The following is a 16,567-nucleotide window of genomic DNA, read 5'->3' as shown; positions in this document are numbered from 1 at the left end:
ACACATTTTCCTTAAGCCCCCAGTGACGGGCGTGGATGAGACCCTGTTTCTTAAGGCACTCGCCTAAACCCTACAGACGTTTTAAACAGAACCGTTCCCTACACCTTTGGGCTGCATTTTGGAATCATCTGGGCGTTTTAAACAATCCTGATGCCTAGGTCCAGCCTCCAGAGCTTCTGGTTTAATTGGTTTGGAGTGTGGCTTGCAGTTTTAAAACCACAATATTCAGCAAAGTTTGAGAACCTCTGCCCTACACCATTCTTCCTTATTTGGAGTCAGGGGCATCTTAAGCTTGTCCAGTCACCTGTCCAGTGGCTCCTGAGCCACTGAACTTGAGGCTTTGTTTGCGGACAGAAGGTAGGGGGAGGGGCCTGAAAGATTTCAGTCTTACTGTTCCTGGAGGACAAGCCTTCGGGCAAGGACCCAGGACCCAGGAATCCAGCCCCGGGCTCTGTCCCCTCGCAGCCTCCTTGGTCCGGGACGGGACAGGAAGTGTCCGGCAGAGGTGGGGGAGGAGGTGATTGGCAGTTGGAGGCTCCAATGGGCCGGAACCCCCCCTATTTCACCCCTCTCCTTCCATTGGTGCCTGGGCGGAGCCACCCCCATAGCGGGCCCCAGGGCTGCAGGGAGTAGAGGCCGGGGCAGAGGGCGAGGGCGGAGGGCGCTGGCGGCGGAGGCCGCGGAAGGTGAGGCCTGGTGGGGCTGTGGGCGTGCACGAGGAAGGCTTGCCAGCAGAGGGCCGGGCAGGGTGAAGTACGATGAAGGGCTCAGTGTGACTTTGGGACTGTCAGCGTGTGTGTGTGTGTGTGTGTGTGTGTGTGTGTGTGTGTGTGAGGCTGTGTGTGATGATGTCTGTGTGAAGCTCCGCAACGGTGTCACTTGTTGCAAGTGTCAGCTAATGTAGCTGTCATTGTGCATGTGGCTGTGCCAGGGATTATGCGTGTATGTGTCAATGTGAAGTGTTTGGGGAGCGACTGGGTGGTGTGTTGGTGCATGTGAGAGGTCCTGTGACCCCATCGGGGAATGTGTTTTGGGAAGGTCTCTATGGGGTTTAAGGTCGTTTCTGCCAGTGTAAGAGTGGGTGGCTGGGTTTGTGTAAGCCAGAGTGACTTCAGGAACGGTAGAGCAAGGAGTCGTAGAGCAAGAGTGAGACTTGTGCTATGTGTGTGTCCTGTGTCCTAAGTGTGAGACTGCGTGGGAGTGGAGCTGTGTTTATATTTGGGGGATCAGTATAAACACAAGGGGACTGACCTTTCTGCTGATGTCCCCATAGACAGAACCATTCCCAACACATTTGGCTTCCCCTCCTGTCTGTGCTCAAGAATCCCTGGCGCTGGTGTATTGCTTCTTATTTTCTGTTTCTCTGTCTGACTCAGTTTCCTTATATTTATTTCTTTAAAATACATTTGTATGTATTTCAGAAAGGACGGGAGAGGGAGAGATAGAGATAGAAACATCAATGATGAGAGAGAATCATTGATCGGCTGCCTCTGGCATGGCCCACACTGGGGATCGAGCCCGCAACCCGACCGGGAATTGAACCGTGACCTCCTGGTTCATAGGATGAGCTCAACCACGGAGCCATGCGGGCTGGGCTCCTTATATTTCTTTTTCTTTCCCTACTACTGTCTTCTAGAACTGTGGCTCTCTGCCTCTCTTCACAGTTTTGTCTCCCCCGGTATCTGCGTATCTGTTTTATAACTCTGCCTCTCCGGTTCTTTCATCGCTGCCTCTCTCAGCACTGCGATGCCTGACTTTCCTGTTCACCCTGGTCTGTTTGCTTACCTGCTGCCCTGTAACAGTGATGAGGTATGGGATCTGCCATGATAAGAGCTTCCTGGAAGATGGGGCCTAAACTAGGATGAGAAGGATAAGAAGTTGCCTTTAGGAAATGCTGTGACCCCATTCCAGAGACAGAATGCTAAGTGTGTGCCTGTGACTGTGGGAGGGGCGTAAGATGTGTGTATCTGTGTGAGGGTATGGGTATGTGTAAATGTAAGCGTCTGAGTCGGAGTGAGGCTATCTGAGTACATTGGTGTGACTGTGAGTGGCTGTATCTGAGAGTGTGTGTCTGAGGGTAAGTGTGGGTCTTGTGTATCTGGCACCAAGGGACCAAAGGCATTTCCTGGTGCTGGGGCCCAAAGCGTGGAGGGGGAGGTGAGAAATGGCTGGAACATCCAGGGGAGGGGAAACTGGATTCTTAGGCTTTTCTTTATATCCCCCAACCTGGGGCCTCCCTTCCCCTCAAACACATCCTCCCCCCAAACCCCCCACCCCCCGCCTGTGCCCTCAGGAAATCTTTGCTGGGGAGTGAAAAGAGTGGGAGCGCGAGTATCTGATTTTTCACTTGATTGTGTCCATGTTTGTTCAAGGGGAGTATCTTTTTGTTGACTGCGCCTGGTGAGTCCACGCGTGAATGTGGCTGTGTCTGGCTCTGTGAAAACCTAGGGAATCTGTCACTGATCAGGATATAAGCAGCCTCCTTTCCCTCTGGCTGGTCCTGGCTGCGCCTGTGGCTTCCTTTCCAGACTGGGGGTAGGCCTCTTCCCTTCCCAGGGCCTCGGATGGGAGGAGGTTAAGAGGCTGGGAAGGGAGGAGGGAGGAGAATTGGGTTGAAGGCAGGAGGGGGGAGGGGGCTTGGCTATGAGTGGCTGAGATCCAGCGCTCAGAGGGGCGGGGGCGGGGAAGGGAGAGGAGGAGATGATTCTGGGGTCTCAGAACTGTGGAGCTCAGACGGGTGCTGTAGCTGGTGGGAGGAAGTCTTGGAGGCCATGGACACTTAGCCACTGGGATCACCGAGGTAGGGTGGGGCCGAGCAGGGTAGATGTGGCTGGGAAGCCTGGGGTGAGCTACTACACTCAGACAGACACACAGACACATGGAGGCCCCTGTTCTGCTCTACTTGGGAGGGGTCTGTACTCCTCTTCTTCTGAAGCCCTTGTCCAGGGCCCTTTCCCCACCTGCCCTTCTCCTGTCCCCATGGCCACTTCCCCTGCCTTCCTTCTCCTGCTTCCCCTCCATCCAGAATCCCTCTCTCTTAGCACCTTCCAAGCCCCATATACACATAGTTGGTTACTTCCTCTGCCTTCCTGAATTCCTGCTGCCCCAGCTCAGCTCTCACCTCACTGAGTCCCAGTCCTGATCTCTGAGTATCTCCTGGTCCTGTGGACCCCACCCCAGACCCCTGTCCCTGCAGGCTCCCAGCTCCCCTCAGCCTCCTCTCCCTTTCCCGCCACCCTGTCTCCATCTGCTGGCTCCTCGCCTGCCCCCAGCCTCTGGCAGCAGCCAGGGCATCTGGATCTGCTTAACTCTACAGCCTGAGCCTGCACCCTAGCCCCATCCAGCCTCATAGGCTTGAGATCAACAAGACTCCAGAGTCGGCCCAGATGAGTGGCCCAAGGAGCCAGAGCAGGAGGCCAGGCAGGCCCAGGCGAGAAAAGGCTTGGCAGCTAGAGCAGGGCTAGGCTCCATGGCAGGAGGTCAGGGTGGGCTTAGACCCACCATGACAGCCCCAGGGTGAGGAGGGCTGCCTCAGGTCAGTCAGAGGCAGTGATTAGCCTTGGGCCAGGTGGATGCCAGGATTCCTAACAGCTGGATTGGAGGAGTTAATAGGAATGACTGAGCCAGTGCTGGCACTTGGTGCCAGGGGTGGGCGCCAAGGGTGGTGCAGGGGGGTGGTGCTGGCACAGTCTGTTGCTTCCAGCTTTTGTTCTGGGCCCTAAGCCCAGGACTGAGATGGAGAGTGAGGGTGTGTGTGTGCTTGTGTGCGCACAGCACTGTGTGTGTGTGTGTGTGTGTGTGTGGGTGTGTGTGTGTGTGTCTCGCACACGCTCACGCGCGCACCTTAGGGCATATGCACAGCACAGGGGTGTGTAGTGGAAAGGGGGATCTTAGATCCGATCCCCCAGTGATTTTTTTAAAAATATATTTTATTGATTTTTTATAGAGAGGAAGGGAGAGGGATAGAGAGTTAGAAACATCGATCAGCTGCTTCCTGCACACCCCCTACCGGGGATGTGCCCGCAACCAAGGTACATGCCCTTGACCGGAATTGAACCTGGGACCCTTCAGTCCGCAGGCCAACACTCTATCCACTGAGCCAAACCGGTTAGGGCCCCCCAGTGATTTTTGATATTCTTACCCCATTTGGTACCTCAGTTTTCCCCCTAGAAAACCACAGTTTAGAAGAAGAAGAAGAAGAAGCTGAAGTTAGCCTCCTATCTTGGGGGTAGGGGGTTGCTGAAACTGCTTCTCTCCCCACAGATGAGCAGCAGCTGTTCAGGGCTGAGCAGGGTCTTGGTGGCTGTGACTGCAGCCCTAGTGTCTGCCTCCTCCTCCTGTCCCCAGGCCTGGGGCCCCCCAGGTGAGAACCCTGCTGCATGAACCCAACTGATTTATGGCTTGCCACCCTCATTGTGGCCCCCACCCCAAATCTGATCTGTGACCCCCAAACTCCTGACATTCAACCTGGCAACATCCCCTTTCTAACCTGTCCTCGGACCTCTGTCTCCACATTAGAACATGATACTCTGACCCAATGACTCTACCCAGGGCTTAAAAGTCTACTCCTTACCCCTTCACGCTCATAAAGTGGGGTGTTTGGGGAGAGGGAAAGGAAGAGCCTCTCCTCAGAAGTGCCCTCCACAGGGGTCCAATATGGACAGCCTGGAAGGTCCATGACGCTGTGTTGCCCGGGAGTGACTGCTGGGTAAGTGCCCTCCTGCCTGTTGGGGTGACACTCATGACCCTTTCTTGACCCTGCCCAGTCCTCATGTCCCTCCCACCTTTGCCCCATGTCTGAAATTGTCACCTCTGTATCTGTCCTAATCTTCAAACCATCCTTATTCATCAGACAATTTCAACCACCATGTATTGAGCACTCGCTAAGTGCGTGGTCTATTCTAGTTCCCGCGATACAGCAGTGCACAAGCCAGGCAAGACGTCAGCCCTCATAGAGCTTACATCCTAGTGGGGCAGTCAGACAATAAGCAAATAAGAGTCTTGCCAGCTAGCAATACCTGCTGGGCAGAAAATTAAAAGAGAGTGCCCTGGAAGAGGATAACTGAGTGGTTCTTTTTTATTGGTAGTCAGGAAAGGCCTCTCTGAAGAAGTAAGATTGAAGCTGATTTGTCAGGAAGGAGGCAGCCAGGCACAGGTTGAGGTAGAAGCATTTCTGTCAAAGGCCAGTGCAAATGCCCTGAGGTGGAAATGAGCTCAACACTTTTTTCTTTTAACTTTAGAGAGAGGAAGGGAGAGGGACAGAGAGATAGAAACATTAATGATGAGAGAGAATCATTGATCAGTTGCCTCCTGCACACCCCACACTGGGGTGGAGCCCGCAACCTGGGCATGTGCCCTGACCAGGAATCGAACCGTGACCTCCTGATTCATGGGTCGACGCTCGATCACTGAGCAACACCAGCTGGGCGAACTCAACACTCTTAAACAGAAAAAAGACTAACTGGACAGGATGGGAGTACAGTAGGTGAGGGGGTGGAAGGAGGAGCTGAAGAAGGAATGGAAGGCAAGGGCTAAATTACCAGAGGCTTTGTGAATCAGCAAAAGGACTTTGGGTTTTTTTTTGTGTGTGTGTGTTTTTTAATATATTTTATTGATTTTTTACAGAGAGGAAAGGAGAGGAATAGTTCTTTTTTTTTTTTTTAAATATATTTTATTGATTTTTTACAGAGAGGAAGGGAGAGAGATAGAGAGTTAGAAACATCGATCAGCTGCCTCCTGCACATCCCCCACTGGGGAAGTGCCCGCAACCCAGGTACATGCCCTTGACTGGAATCAAACCCGGGACCTTTCAGTCCACAGGCTGACACTCTATCCACTGAGCCAAACCGGTTTCGGCGGGAGTTTGGGTTTTAATGCAAGTGAGTGAGAGGACAATGGAGAGCTGTGGCATGGTCCGACTTGCACTTTAGCCCTTTCCTCTGTCTGTCATCATCACCTTGTCTCACCGGCAGGACCCCCGTGTCCTGGTTTCGGGACGGGGAGACAAGGCTGCTCCAGGGCCCGGACTCTGGGCTCGGGCATGAACTGGTGCTAGCCCGGGCAGACAGCACTGACGGAGGGACCTACACCTGCCGGACCCTGGATGGTGCACCTGGGGGCACAGTGACCCTGCAGCTGGGCTGTGAGTTGGGGAGGGAGTATTGGGTGGCGGTGATGAGACGGGCTCCTGAGGGAATCAAGGTCCTGAGTAAGCCCTCTGAGATGGGAGGTTGGGGACTTCTCCGTCTCCAGCTGCACCCTCTGCCCCTAGACCCCCCCGCTCGGCCTGTTGTCTCCTGCCGAGCAGCTGACTATGAGAACTTCTCCTGCACTTGGAGTCCCGGCCAGGTCAGCGGTTTACCCACCCGCTACCTTACTTCCTACAGGTGTGTGCGTGATGGGGCGTGTAGGTCTATACATTTGAGTGTGCCAGCACAGCGTGGGTCTGGGAGGCTGGGAGGGAGGTCTGGAGGAAGGCCTTAGGAAGCGGGAGGACCCTCTTTTCCTGCCTGACCTCAGATGGCCCCTCCCTGCCAGGAAGAAGACAGTGCCAGGAGCTGATGGCCAGAGGTAGGACATGAGGGAGAGGCTGGGGGCTACCGCTGGATCCCACAATGAGCATTTCCAAAGCCCAAGACCACTTCCTCTCTCTTAGGACAAGTCCAGCTACAGGGCCCTGGCCGTGCCCACAGGACCCCTCAGGGGCTGCCCGCTGTGTGGTCCATGGGGCAGAGTTCTGGAGCCAGTACCGAATCAATGTGACTGAGGTGAACCCCCTGGGAGCCAGCACACGCCTGCTGGATGTGAGCTTGCAGAGCATCTGTGAGTACCCAGCCCTAGAGTCCCCAGATCCTAACCCAGAGACTCCAACAGACTCCAGAGTACAGATATCCCAACGCAGAACTCCCCAGAGCACCCAGACCGTTCCCTCCCAACATGGACCCCTGTTTCAGCACACAGATGGCCCCTGTGGAGACCAAGAAACCAAAAAGATCAGTGGTTCTCAACCTTCCTAATGCCGCGACCCTTTAATACAGTTCCTCATGTTGTGGTGACCCCCAATTTCATTGTTACAAATTGAACATAATTAAAACATAGTGATTAATCACAAAAATAATATGTAATTATATATGTGTTTTCCGATGGTTTTAGGCGACCCCTGTGAAAGGATTGTTCGACCCCCAAAGGGGTCGCGACCCACAGGTTGAGAACTGCTGCTCTAGAGGCTGTTGCCACTCCCCACTCCCCACTCCCCTCGAGTCCTTCCTAGCTGCCTAGCCTCGGAGCTGTCTCTCTGCTTCTGAGCTCTGAGCTGAAGGCAGCCATGTCTCAAGTCCTCCCTGTCCATTGGAAGCCATTACTGGCCCCTCCTTCCTCTTGATCTGTTCATTGGCTGGGGGCACTAAAGCTCTGGCTGGAATTTGGGCTCACTCATCTTCTTTGTTGGAAAGCAGGGTTACTTTTTAAAATATATTTTATTGATTTTTTACAGAGAGGAAGGGAGAGAGATAGAGAGTTAGAAACATCGATGAGAGAGAAACATCGATCAGCTGCCTCCTGCACATCTCCTATTGGGGATGTGCCCGCAACCCAGGTACATGCCCTTGACCGGAATCGAACCTGGGACCCTTCAGTCTGTGGGCCGATGCTCTATCCACCGAGCCAAACCGGTTTCGGCAAGCAGGGTTACTTTTTAATCCACCCAACAGCCCTAGCTGTTTTGGCTCTGTAGTTAGAGTGTCGGCCTTCAGACTGAAGGGTTGTGGGTTCGATTCTGGTCAAGGGTACGTACCTTGGTTGCAGACTCAATCCTTGGCTCAGTCAGGAAGTGTGCAACAGACAATCAATCGATGTGTCTCTCTCACATCAATGTTTTTTTCTCTCTCTCTCTACCTCTCCCTTCCACTCTCTCTAAGTCAATGGAAAAATATCCTCGGATGAGGATTAACAAAAAACAAAACAAAAAAACAACAACAAAAACAAACCAAAAAACCCCCCCACTTAACAAAGCTTTCAAAACCTGTCTCCCGATCTCAGCTCATTTTATAATAAGGATAACAGATAGGTCCTGAGCCTAAAGGATGATCAAGCTTAAGATTTCCCCAACCTTTTGGAAGGGCCTCTTTTAGGTACCTTTAGGCACACACCCTCCTTCCCTTGGGAGGTGGTGGGTAAGGGATGGGTACCTGTCACCTGCCCTGACTTTGTGTCTCCACCACCCTCAGTGCGTCCTGACCCACCCCAGGGGCTGCGGGTAGAGTCAGTACCTGGTTACCCCCGCCGCCTGCGTGCCAGCTGGACATACCCTGCCTCCTGGCCCCGCCAGCCCCACTTCCTGCTCAAGTTCCGGCTGCAGTACCGTCCAGTGCAGCATCCGGCCTGGTCCATGGTGAGGCCTGGAGTGTGTGCCAGGGCTGTGGGTCCTATCTCTGGTTTCATGTTTCTGGTGTTCTTTCATGTTTCATGGTGTTCTGGCACTGGCAGATCACTGGAGCCTTGTTGTCTCCCCACGGTGAGGGCTTCCCATGGGCCAGGCTCTGTGCTGGGTGCTGGGGTTGCAGCAGGGAGCAATAAACCAAGCCTCTGTCCTGTGGGATGTAACTCTAATGTAAGCCTATCTGTGGGAAGGCAGCAGAAACTTTTTAAAAATAACTTTTCTAGGAAAACAAGTGACGTGCTCACTTCGGCAGCACATATACTAAAATTGGAAGTGTCTTTTATCCAGAAGCACATCCTCATATGCCCAGATACAAAACACTCATATTCCCAGATAAGGATAGTGAATTCCCACCTCGGGAGATGTCAGAGGTTGGCCGCATCACGTCTGGGGAGTGGCTGCCTCGGATAATAACCAATATTTATGAGCGCTGTCTGCCCACCAGGCACCAAGCTACACATTTGCATATGCATTATTTCACTTGGGTGTTTTCAGCTCTATTTTACAAATGAAGAAATGGAGGTATAGAGAGGCTCAAGGTTACCCAGGAAGATTTGAACCCAGGCAGCCTGCCAGCTCAGCCTGTCTATATAAACACTTCGTAGTTTTGTCTTCCAAACACTGTGTGTAGACCTGACACCACCAGCCGCTCTACTGAGGCCCAGATGGCTCTACCAGGCTGACGGACAGGACAGGGAGGAAGGGGTACCCTTTGCAGACTGGGGCCCGGGGCCAGGGAGGCTCAGTGTTTACAATCTGGATAACTCGGTGATAAACCATCTTCACCGCCAGGTGGAGCCGGCTGGATTGGAGGAGGTGATCACAGACGCTGTGGCTGGGCTGCCCCATGCTGTCCGGGTCAGTGCCCGGGACTTTCTGGATGCTGGCACCTGGAGCGCCTGGAGCCCTGAGGCCTGGGGGACTCCGAGCACTGGTGAGAGACAGAACCAAGGAATGGGCTCTGTCCCTCAGCTGAACAGGTTGGCACGAACAGGGCTGCGTGACACATGCCCCGCTCATGTGGGTATGGCATTTGGCTGTTCTAGGCTTCAGCCTTGGATGCCTGCAGCCTTGTTCTAGCTTAAGCCCTGCCCCTCAGCCTCCACCCCTGTTACACCTCCATAAATTGACTCTGGCCTTTCAGGCTCCACTTCCTAGGTGCCCCTGTGTCCAAGCCAGGCCCTGGCTTCAACTGGTAGGCCCTGGCCTTTGCCTCTGCCTCTATCCTGTGTGGACAATTCTTCTCAGGTCTTGCCTTTCTTCAGGGCCCCTGCCTAAGGAGATACCAGCTGGGGGTCAGCTATATATGGAGAAGGAGCCGCAAGCAGACAGCCCTGCTCCCCCAAGGCCCTCCCTCCTGCCAGACCTACAGCCACTTGGTGAGCTGGGGTAGAGGAGCAAAGGTGGTAGAGGATGGGAAAGTTCCAGAGAGAAGGGGGCACTGAGTTTTGTCAGGCTCACTCTCACATGTGACCTCCCACCCCACCCCACCCCACCCCAGTCCACAGGGACCCCCTGGAGCAGGTGGCTGTCCTAGCATCTTTGGGAATCTTCTCGTTCCTGGGCCTGGCAGCTGGGGCCCTGGCACTGGGGCTCTGGTAAGTGACTGTCATTGGTACCTTAGCCTCTGATCCCACACAGATGCTCTGATACCCGCAGAACATACTCTTTCCCACCCGTCATGACTTCCCACTGAATATGATTCTGGAACTACTTTTCTTTCTTCCCCTCAACTTCATGATTCTCACTGATTCCTCTCCTAACCCTTTCCTAATAAACGCTTTTGGAGGAGGCTGAGATGCCCCACATTGTCAGGAAAACAGCTGCCTTTTTATGCTCCAGGCTGAGGCTGAGACCAGATGGGAAAGATGGACCCCAGAAGCCTGGTTTCTTGGCCCCAATGATTCCAGTGGACAAGCTTCCAGGTGAGTAGGACCTCCAGGAGGTTTGGCCTTGGAGATGTGTGCCCTCGTTGTAGGTGTCTGGATTAAGAGCCAGAGGCCCATCATCATAAGGGTATTGGAAATCATAGTTGGGTCTCCTCATTCTTATGATGTCTGGGCTCAGGGACAGACCTGTCATTCTTGAGTCCCTGGGCTCAGAGTTGGATCCCTTCCCTCTCTTGCAGGTTATTGGGCTCCTAGATTGACTCCATCCCCACTTTCAGTGTCCTAGGCTCAGGGCTGGATATCTATCTTTACTCTTGGGATAACTTGGATCAGAGCTGGGTCCTTCCTTCTTTTATTCTTTTTTTTTTTTAACTGCTTTTTATTTATAATTATTTTTTAATTTTCTTGCATGTACCCTGACCGGGGAATTAAACCCGCAACCTGGGTGTATTGGAATGATGCTCTAATCAACTGACCCACCTGGCCAGGGCTTCTCCTTTATTCTTTTTTTAAAAAAAATATATTTTATTGATTTTTTTTTAAAAAATATATTTTATTGATTTTTTTTACAGAGAGGAAGGGAGAGAGATAGAGAGCCAGAAACATCGATTGGAGAGAAACATCGATCAGCTGCCTCCTGCACATCTCCCACTGGGGATGCGCCCACAACCAAGGTACATGCCCTTGACCGGAATCGAACCCGGGACCTTTCAGTCTGCAGGCCGACGCTCTATCCACTGAGCCAAACCGGTTTCGGCTATTTTATTGATTTTTTAAAAAATATTTTATTGATTTTTACAGAGAGAAAGGGAGAGGGATAGTTAGAAACATCAATCAGCTGCCTCTTGCACGCCCCCTAGTGGGGATGTGCCTGAAACCAAGGTACATGCCCTTGACCGGAATCGAACCTGGGACCCTTGAGTCCGCAGGCTGATGCTCTATCCGCTGAGCCAAACCGGTTAGGGCAAATTTTTTTTTTTCTTTTTTTTTTTGTATAGCAAAGGTGGAGATTTATTGAAGAACAAGTACAGACTCCCAAGTAGGGAGGGGGAAAAGGGTCCCTCCTTATTCTTGATGTGCCTGCACCAGAGCTAGGTCCTCTCCCTCATTTTTAGGGTGCTGGAGCTCATTCAGAGCTGGGTTCCCCTATTCATTCTTGGAATGTTAAGCTCAGAGCTGGGTCTCTTTCCTCATACTCAGAGTGTCCGGGCCAAAATCTAGTCCTATTATCTCCATTGATTTGCCTTTTCCTTTTTCTAGGAGCCCCAAACCTATAGAGAACCCAGGAAGACCTCAGCTAATTCCATCTATAACTCTGTCTTGCTGGTTCGGATGGACGGACAGATAGAACCAGGCAGGACAGTGTATCCTCCTGAGGGGAGGTGTCTCAGCTGAAGTTTTGTTTGGAGCCCGTTTCTATGAGACTATCTGTTCCAACTTGCCAGATGAAAGGTACCTGGACCTCTGATTTTATCCCAGAGCTAGAGGTCCACTAGTGGAATGTTTATAGATGTGTATATCTGTGTCCATATGTGCCCATGTGTATGTGAGGCAGGGAACATGTGTTCTCTGCATGTATGTATGTAGATATCTGGGGAGTGTGTGTGGGTCCTTGGCTGTTAGCCTTGCCCCTGGTGGGGGTTGTGAAGGTGTGAATAAAGAGAATGAGGAGGTTCTTTGTTTATTGACATGTCTCCCAGCTTCAGATTCAGGGCTCACGGGGGAATACATAGAAGTTGGAGACCACAACCAGAGATTGTTGTTCAATACAGCTTTATTATTTTGGCTATTGGGGGGCCCGGCCCATTTTCCCTATTAGGTCAACATTCAGGTTGGGCAGAGTCCCCTGGAACCTCCTTCCTTGGCGCTCAAACCATCGAGCCAGGCTGCGGTTCTGGGGGTGGATGCAGACACTGCGTCGAGACAGGTGAAGACTGGGAAAGGAAAGGCCGAAAGCCATGGTCATAGTTGGCAGATTAGGTTAGGGTCCAGGGGTTAGGGGCAGAGGCCAGATGACAACCTGAGTTGGCATCAGAATTAGCAGTTGGGGCTGGGGTTGGGGTCTGCATCAGGGATTGGGACTGGGGTCCGAGTCAGGGATCAGTATCAAGGGCAGGGTCAGAGCTCACACAAAAGCCTGGAGGTGGCAGTCTCCATTAGCCTCCTGCAGTTCCACCCGGGTGACCTTCCTCAGTAGCTTTCTTGACAGTGGCTGTCGGTAGAGCTGGGTACAGCAGGTAGTGCTGGATGGCAGTAGCACTGCTAGGGAATAATGGGGCCACATGTTCAGAGGGCTCCTGACCAAAAACCCCTCAATCAGACAGCTGGAAGCTGGACTTCCTGAGCCCCTTTTCCCTCCATCCCATTCACCCAGATCCCTGGCCTTCTAAACTCCCAAGCACTGACCTGCTCCCGAGTCTGGGATCAGAAGCAACAGTAGCAGCAGGAGGCTGATGGTGGGTGAGGGCTCCTTCATGCTGCGCAGCCTGGATACTTCTCTCTCTCTCCTCCTTCTCCCCTATCTTTTATCTGGATACCTTTAACCTGGGGCACCAGGTGAGTCAGAGGCAGATGAAGATGGATTTCTCATCCGGTGACACTCCTGGGCTCTGGTTGCCACAGACCCCTATGCCAGAACCCCCTTCCTCTTTTAGGAAAGCCTTTTCCCATGGGCTCCTAAGCCCTGGGCAGAGAAGCTGGGGAGAGGGACAGTGCATGATGTGGGGCCTGAAGGTACAGTGACTGAATAAGAGCAGCCAAGAATCCTCAGTGGCATCCAATGATGGACATTCACACTCATATACCCACAGCTACACATTCACAGTCACACCTCACTCGATCAACCTCACATGGTCAGGCAACCACAGATAGAATTATGCAGCCCCAATTATACTCAAAATCCCACTACCACACAGCTGTTTTCACAATACTCCAGTCAGACTAGCACACGCAAATTCTGATGGGGGTGTTGTGGGTAGGGTGGAGCAGAGGGCAAGCCAGCACAATTTGCCTTCATTTTCTCCTCCCCACTTCCCGTCCTAGCCTGCTTATCTTATCAGGAGAAATGGATGGAAACGGGTCCCTCACAGCTGGCGTGTCTGGCTGAGGCAGAGTCTTGGCTGTGGCCAGTCACATTCAGAGAAGCTGGGGAAAGGCCCTTTTTGGTGGTGTTTGGGGTGCCTTGGAGATGTTGAGGTGGAAGCTGCTTTCCCTGGCAAGATGAGACAGGAAGGAAGGGGTTGGGTGGGTAAGGAGGGTAGATGAGGGAGGATAAAAGTTCTTTGGTGCCAGGTTGCTGCTAAGGTAAAGAAAAACACCAAGAAATCTTATCTTTCTGTTTTTGCCTAGTCCTGTCCCAGAAATGCCAGCTTCTTGTCAAAAGGGGCCTGGCCTGGGGTTTCCATACTCAGTCCCTCCTTGGCTTACCGAGACATCAGACTCAAGAGCTCAATTACTTCTCTTTTGTTCTGTTCAAATTCTAGCTTCTCTTCACTGTGGGCCTGGAAAAACGTTTTCTTCCCCCACCCAGGCTCAGTAATACCCATGAACACGTACGCCCTCTGCATCCCATCTTCTTGCTAATGCCCCAAGCTCCCATCTACTTCCTGTCCCTTCTCTCCTAATCCCATACCCAGCCCTCACTCCCTGCTTCCCCTTACCCCTCAGAGAAAAACTCCTCCTCCTCCTCCTGTCCTTTCCAGGAAGCTGAGAACTGCCTAGGGTGTTTAGTGCCCCTGGCAACTTAAAGAATTTCCTACACCAGGTCTGGGGATTTCAATCCTCAAGTTCTGCTCAGTATTTAAAATATAAACTGAGTCATAACCTAGTAATCAAGTCCTTATCTAATTGTTGCAGGAGTGCCGTCTGGAGCATTTCCGCTGTTTTAGCCTGCTATGGGGCAGTCCTTCTCTCGGCCTAGGGACTCACACCTTTGCTGGGCACCTCGTTCTGCTGCAGCAATCAGGAGGGACCGCCGACTCCAAGGGCAGAAACTAGTCCCCCTCTCAGGCTGAACAACTGGAGCTTCTCCCTCCTGTCCAGGGTGGGACTTGAAGGCCCTTCCGGGGAATTTGCCTTGTGGATCCTCAGGAATTCTGACCGTTTTCTGGTGAGGTATAGGCCCAGGGCTAGACAGGGTACTCCCCTTTGGATAGGGTTCTTGATGTAGACCTTGTGATAAAATGGCTCAAGACCCGGGGTCCATTTCTGAAGGTAGACACAACCCAGAGACATCTTGAACTTCTAGTGCCAGAGGCCTTAGGGGCTCTCTCCACCCTGCTGCCTGGACTTGTGACCCAGAGCTCGGGTGCAGTGACTGAGGTGCCATCGTCTCGTCACAGATCTGCGTCAGCTGTCTGTGGTCTTTCCTGGACCAGTCAGTCCAGAGACCTGAGAAGGCAAGAGATGAATTCTTCCAGGCACGTACCCATCTCTTCCCTTCGGCTTCTCCATAGATAGGGCCAAGTCTCCTCAGCCACAACCTGCTGTGGCAGGGGCAGCCCCAGGCTGAAAGTTAGCTTTTGCCCCCAACCCACAAACTGGGCTGTCTCTTTAACTTAGTCATTTAGTGCCCTTTCTGGTGCGGGGGCCAGTCCCTAACTGATGGGGGTGTCGGCCTACTGGAGTCCCTGACCCTCAGCACTTTAAGAGATAGTGGGTCAACGGGGTGACAGGGAACAGTGGCCCTTAGGTTCTTCTCCTAAGGAGGAGTGAGAACTTCTAGGTGGGGTGATGCCAAGTGTCTTTAAACTTAGGATCAGACTGGAGGAGCCGGAAGGTGGGGTATTCATTATAGGGAAAGCCCTCCAACAGTCCTAAGTCTCTTCTTCCCGATGGCGGGCTGAGGGAGGCCGCTTCTAGGACTCACAGCCTACATCCACAAGCCTGGGCTTAAGATCTTTTAGATCCACTCCCAGGAAAAGAAGATCCGGCAAAGGCTCAGCCAGGAGGAAGGTGGTAGCAGACAGGCAGCTGGGGTTGCGAGAACACAGGGATGTGGGCATGAAGTTGGGAGGAAGACCAACCCTCCATATAGGCTACTCCGGGATGAATGCAGGTGTAGGGGGTGCAGGGCCGTCACTGGCAGTAATGAGGGCCTGACCCCGAGGAGGGACCCTCAGATATATCAGGAAACTAGGCGTGGGAGGGCTCCCGGCCTACACGTGGCGGCAGCGGCGGCAGTCAGGAGGGAAGCACGGTGCCTTCGGTTTAAATCTTTAATGCACTGGCTGGCTGGGCAGTGGCGGCGGGTGTGCGGCGGGGGAGGGCGAGACCCGAGCGCTGGGGGACGGGGCCCAGGCCGCTCGACAGACAGCTCATCAGGCCCCGCAGAGGCTCCAGCTTCGGCTCCCGGGGGTGCGCCGAGCTGTGGGGCGACCCGACACGGGCATGAGGCTGGGCGGGGTCTCCCCGGTGCCCCCCCAGATCTGCGCTCCGAGACGGAGCCTCGTCCGGGCCCGGGGAGGGTCCGCGGTCTCGCCGCCCGCTCACCTCCGCTCCCTCCGCCACATGCGCAGCCACGGGAAAAAGTAGAAGCAGCCCCAGTAGATCCTGCGGAGAGAAGGCAGAGCCGGGCCAGGCGGGGCGGTGACCCCGCGCCCTCCGCGCGCCTCCGCGGCCCCGCCCCGCCCCCGGGGGGCGGCTCCCTTCACAGCCCCCGCCCCTGGAGGGGCCCCACCCCACTGCCCCCGCCCCCCGGGAACTCGCGCCCTCCCCCACCCCGAGCCGCTAGCTTCTCCCCCGCAGAACCCGCCCCCACTCACTCCTCCTCCGCCTCCAGCGCCACCTCGTATCTCCTCAATCCCGACATGTCTCGGGCTCCGAACGTCTCCTGGGGGGCGGAATGATCGGATCTAGTCCTCCCCAGCCCCCGGCCCCCTCCTCGGTCATCCTCCGGAGCCGTGTGACCTGCTCTCGGGGCACCTGAGGCAGGTGCCCCCGGGGAGGCTCAGCTGCACATCGGGGAGGGGTGGGGCTGAAGGTTTCGGAGGCGCGAGACGTTATGGAACTAGGAGGTCGGTCGCTGCAGGGGCCCGCGGCATTCAGGGGGTCAGGGCGGCGGGCTTTGCGGTCATGGGGTTGGGATATCTGGGGCCCCGGGTGAGGATTTTCGGGGGCTGGGTCACCTGGAGGGGGGCTGAGGGGTCGGCGCAGCCTAAACTCCACCCTCCCCGGCTCCACCCCGGAAACAGACCGTTACCGTGACGTCACAGGGACTCCACGCACCGGGGGCGGGGCTCCC

The 16,567-nt window shown here is 54.0% G+C and overlaps 3 protein-coding genes across 6 annotated transcripts; 1 reads left to right on the top strand and 2 right to left on the bottom strand.

Annotated features, from left to right (window-relative positions):
- Positions 1-589: 589 nt before the first annotated feature.
- On the top strand, positions 590-12,014 carry IL11RA (interleukin 11 receptor subunit alpha). Of its 2 annotated transcripts, none has more exons than XM_036330506.1 (13): positions 590-686; positions 4,264-4,363; positions 4,648-4,708; positions 5,973-6,142; positions 6,272-6,386; positions 6,538-6,570; positions 6,656-6,822; positions 8,226-8,389; positions 9,230-9,371; positions 9,703-9,816; positions 9,939-10,035; positions 10,280-10,362; positions 11,587-12,014. In XM_036330506.1, exons 2-13 carry the CDS (start codon positions 4,264-4,266, stop codon positions 11,601-11,603), a joined length of 1,263 nt encoding a protein of 420 aa, XP_036186399.1. In that variant the 5' UTR covers positions 590-686; the 3' UTR covers positions 11,604-12,014. The 2 variants fall into 2 exon arrangements, with proteins under 2 accessions (XP_036186399.1, XP_036186400.1); XM_036330507.1 differs by lacking the exon at positions 590-686 and adding an exon at positions 2,702-2,800.
- A 68-nt stretch (positions 12,015-12,082) lies between these two features.
- CCL27 (C-C motif chemokine ligand 27) lies at positions 12,083-15,389 on the bottom strand. Of its 2 annotated transcripts, none has more exons than XM_036330508.1 (4): positions 13,986-15,389; positions 12,733-13,537; positions 12,456-12,588; positions 12,083-12,260 (listed from the first exon to the last, which is right to left on the bottom strand). In XM_036330508.1, the coding sequence occupies exons 2-4, from the start codon at positions 12,800-12,802 to the stop codon at positions 12,113-12,115; spliced, it is 351 nt and encodes a 116-aa protein (XP_036186401.1). In that variant the 5' UTR covers positions 12,803-13,537; positions 13,986-15,389; the 3' UTR covers positions 12,083-12,112. The 2 variants fall into 2 exon arrangements, with proteins under 2 accessions (XP_036186401.1, XP_036186402.1); XM_036330509.1 differs by having other exon boundaries at positions 12,456-12,585.
- A 139-nt stretch (positions 15,390-15,528) lies between these two features.
- LOC118667367 lies at positions 15,529-16,550 on the bottom strand. Of its 2 annotated transcripts, none has more exons than XM_036330511.1 (4): positions 16,520-16,550; positions 16,089-16,156; positions 15,817-15,876; positions 15,529-15,691 (listed from the first exon to the last, which is right to left on the bottom strand). In XM_036330511.1, exons 2-4 carry the CDS (start codon positions 16,133-16,135, stop codon positions 15,535-15,537), a joined length of 264 nt encoding a protein of 87 aa, XP_036186404.1. In that variant the 5' UTR covers positions 16,136-16,156; positions 16,520-16,550; the 3' UTR covers positions 15,529-15,534. The 2 variants fall into 2 exon arrangements, with proteins under 2 accessions (XP_036186404.1, XP_036186403.1); XM_036330510.1 differs by lacking the exon at positions 16,520-16,550 and adding an exon at positions 16,452-16,506.
- Between the last annotated feature and the right edge of the window lie 17 nt (positions 16,551-16,567).

Source organism: Myotis myotis, unplaced genomic scaffold (assembly GCF_014108235.1).
Source record: "Myotis myotis isolate mMyoMyo1 unplaced genomic scaffold, mMyoMyo1.p scaffold_m19_p_12, whole genome shotgun sequence".
In the NCBI taxonomy this organism is placed as follows: Eukaryota; Metazoa; Chordata; class Mammalia; order Chiroptera; family Vespertilionidae; genus Myotis; species Myotis myotis.
The sequence above is the reverse complement of the archived record's forward strand: the minus strand, read 5'-3'. Positions and strand labels throughout refer to the sequence as shown.

Bases quoted from the DNA above. Each gene is read 5' to 3' on its own strand.
- IL11RA (XM_036330506.1), top strand. From the start codon at position 4,264: ATGAGCAGCAGCTGTTCAGGGCTGAGCAGGGTCTTGGTGGCTGTGACT. The intron at 6,571-6,655 runs GTAGGACATGAG...CCTCTCTCTTAG, and splicing joins CCAGGAGCTGATGGCCAGAG to GACAAGTCCAGCTACAGGGC. The intron at 9,817-9,938 runs GTGAGCTGGGGT...ACCCCACCCCAG, and splicing joins GCCAGACCTACAGCCACTTG to TCCACAGGGACCCCCTGGAG.
- CCL27 (XM_036330508.1), bottom strand. From the start codon at position 12,802: ATGAAGGAGCCCTCACCCACCATCAGCCTCCTGCTGCTACTGTTGCTT. The intron at 12,589-12,732 runs GTCAGTGCTTGG...ATTATTCCCTAG, and splicing joins GATCCCAGACTCGGGAGCAG to CAGTGCTACTGCCATCCAGC. The intron at 12,261-12,455 runs GTGAGCTCTGAC...TTCCTTTCCCAG, and splicing joins TGCCACCTCCAGGCTTTTGT to TCTTCACCTGTCTCGACGCA.
- LOC118667367 (XM_036330511.1), bottom strand. From the start codon at position 16,135: ATGTCGGGATTGAGGAGATACGAGGTGGCGCTGGAGGCGGAGGAGGA. The intron at 15,877-16,088 runs GTGAGTGGGGGC...TTCTCTCCGCAG, and splicing joins GCGCTGGAGGCGGAGGAGGA to GATCTACTGGGGCTGCTTCT. The intron at 15,692-15,816 runs GTGAGCGGGCGG...GTCGCCCCACAG, and splicing joins ATGTGGCGGAGGGAGCGGAG to CTCGGCGCACCCCCGGGAGC.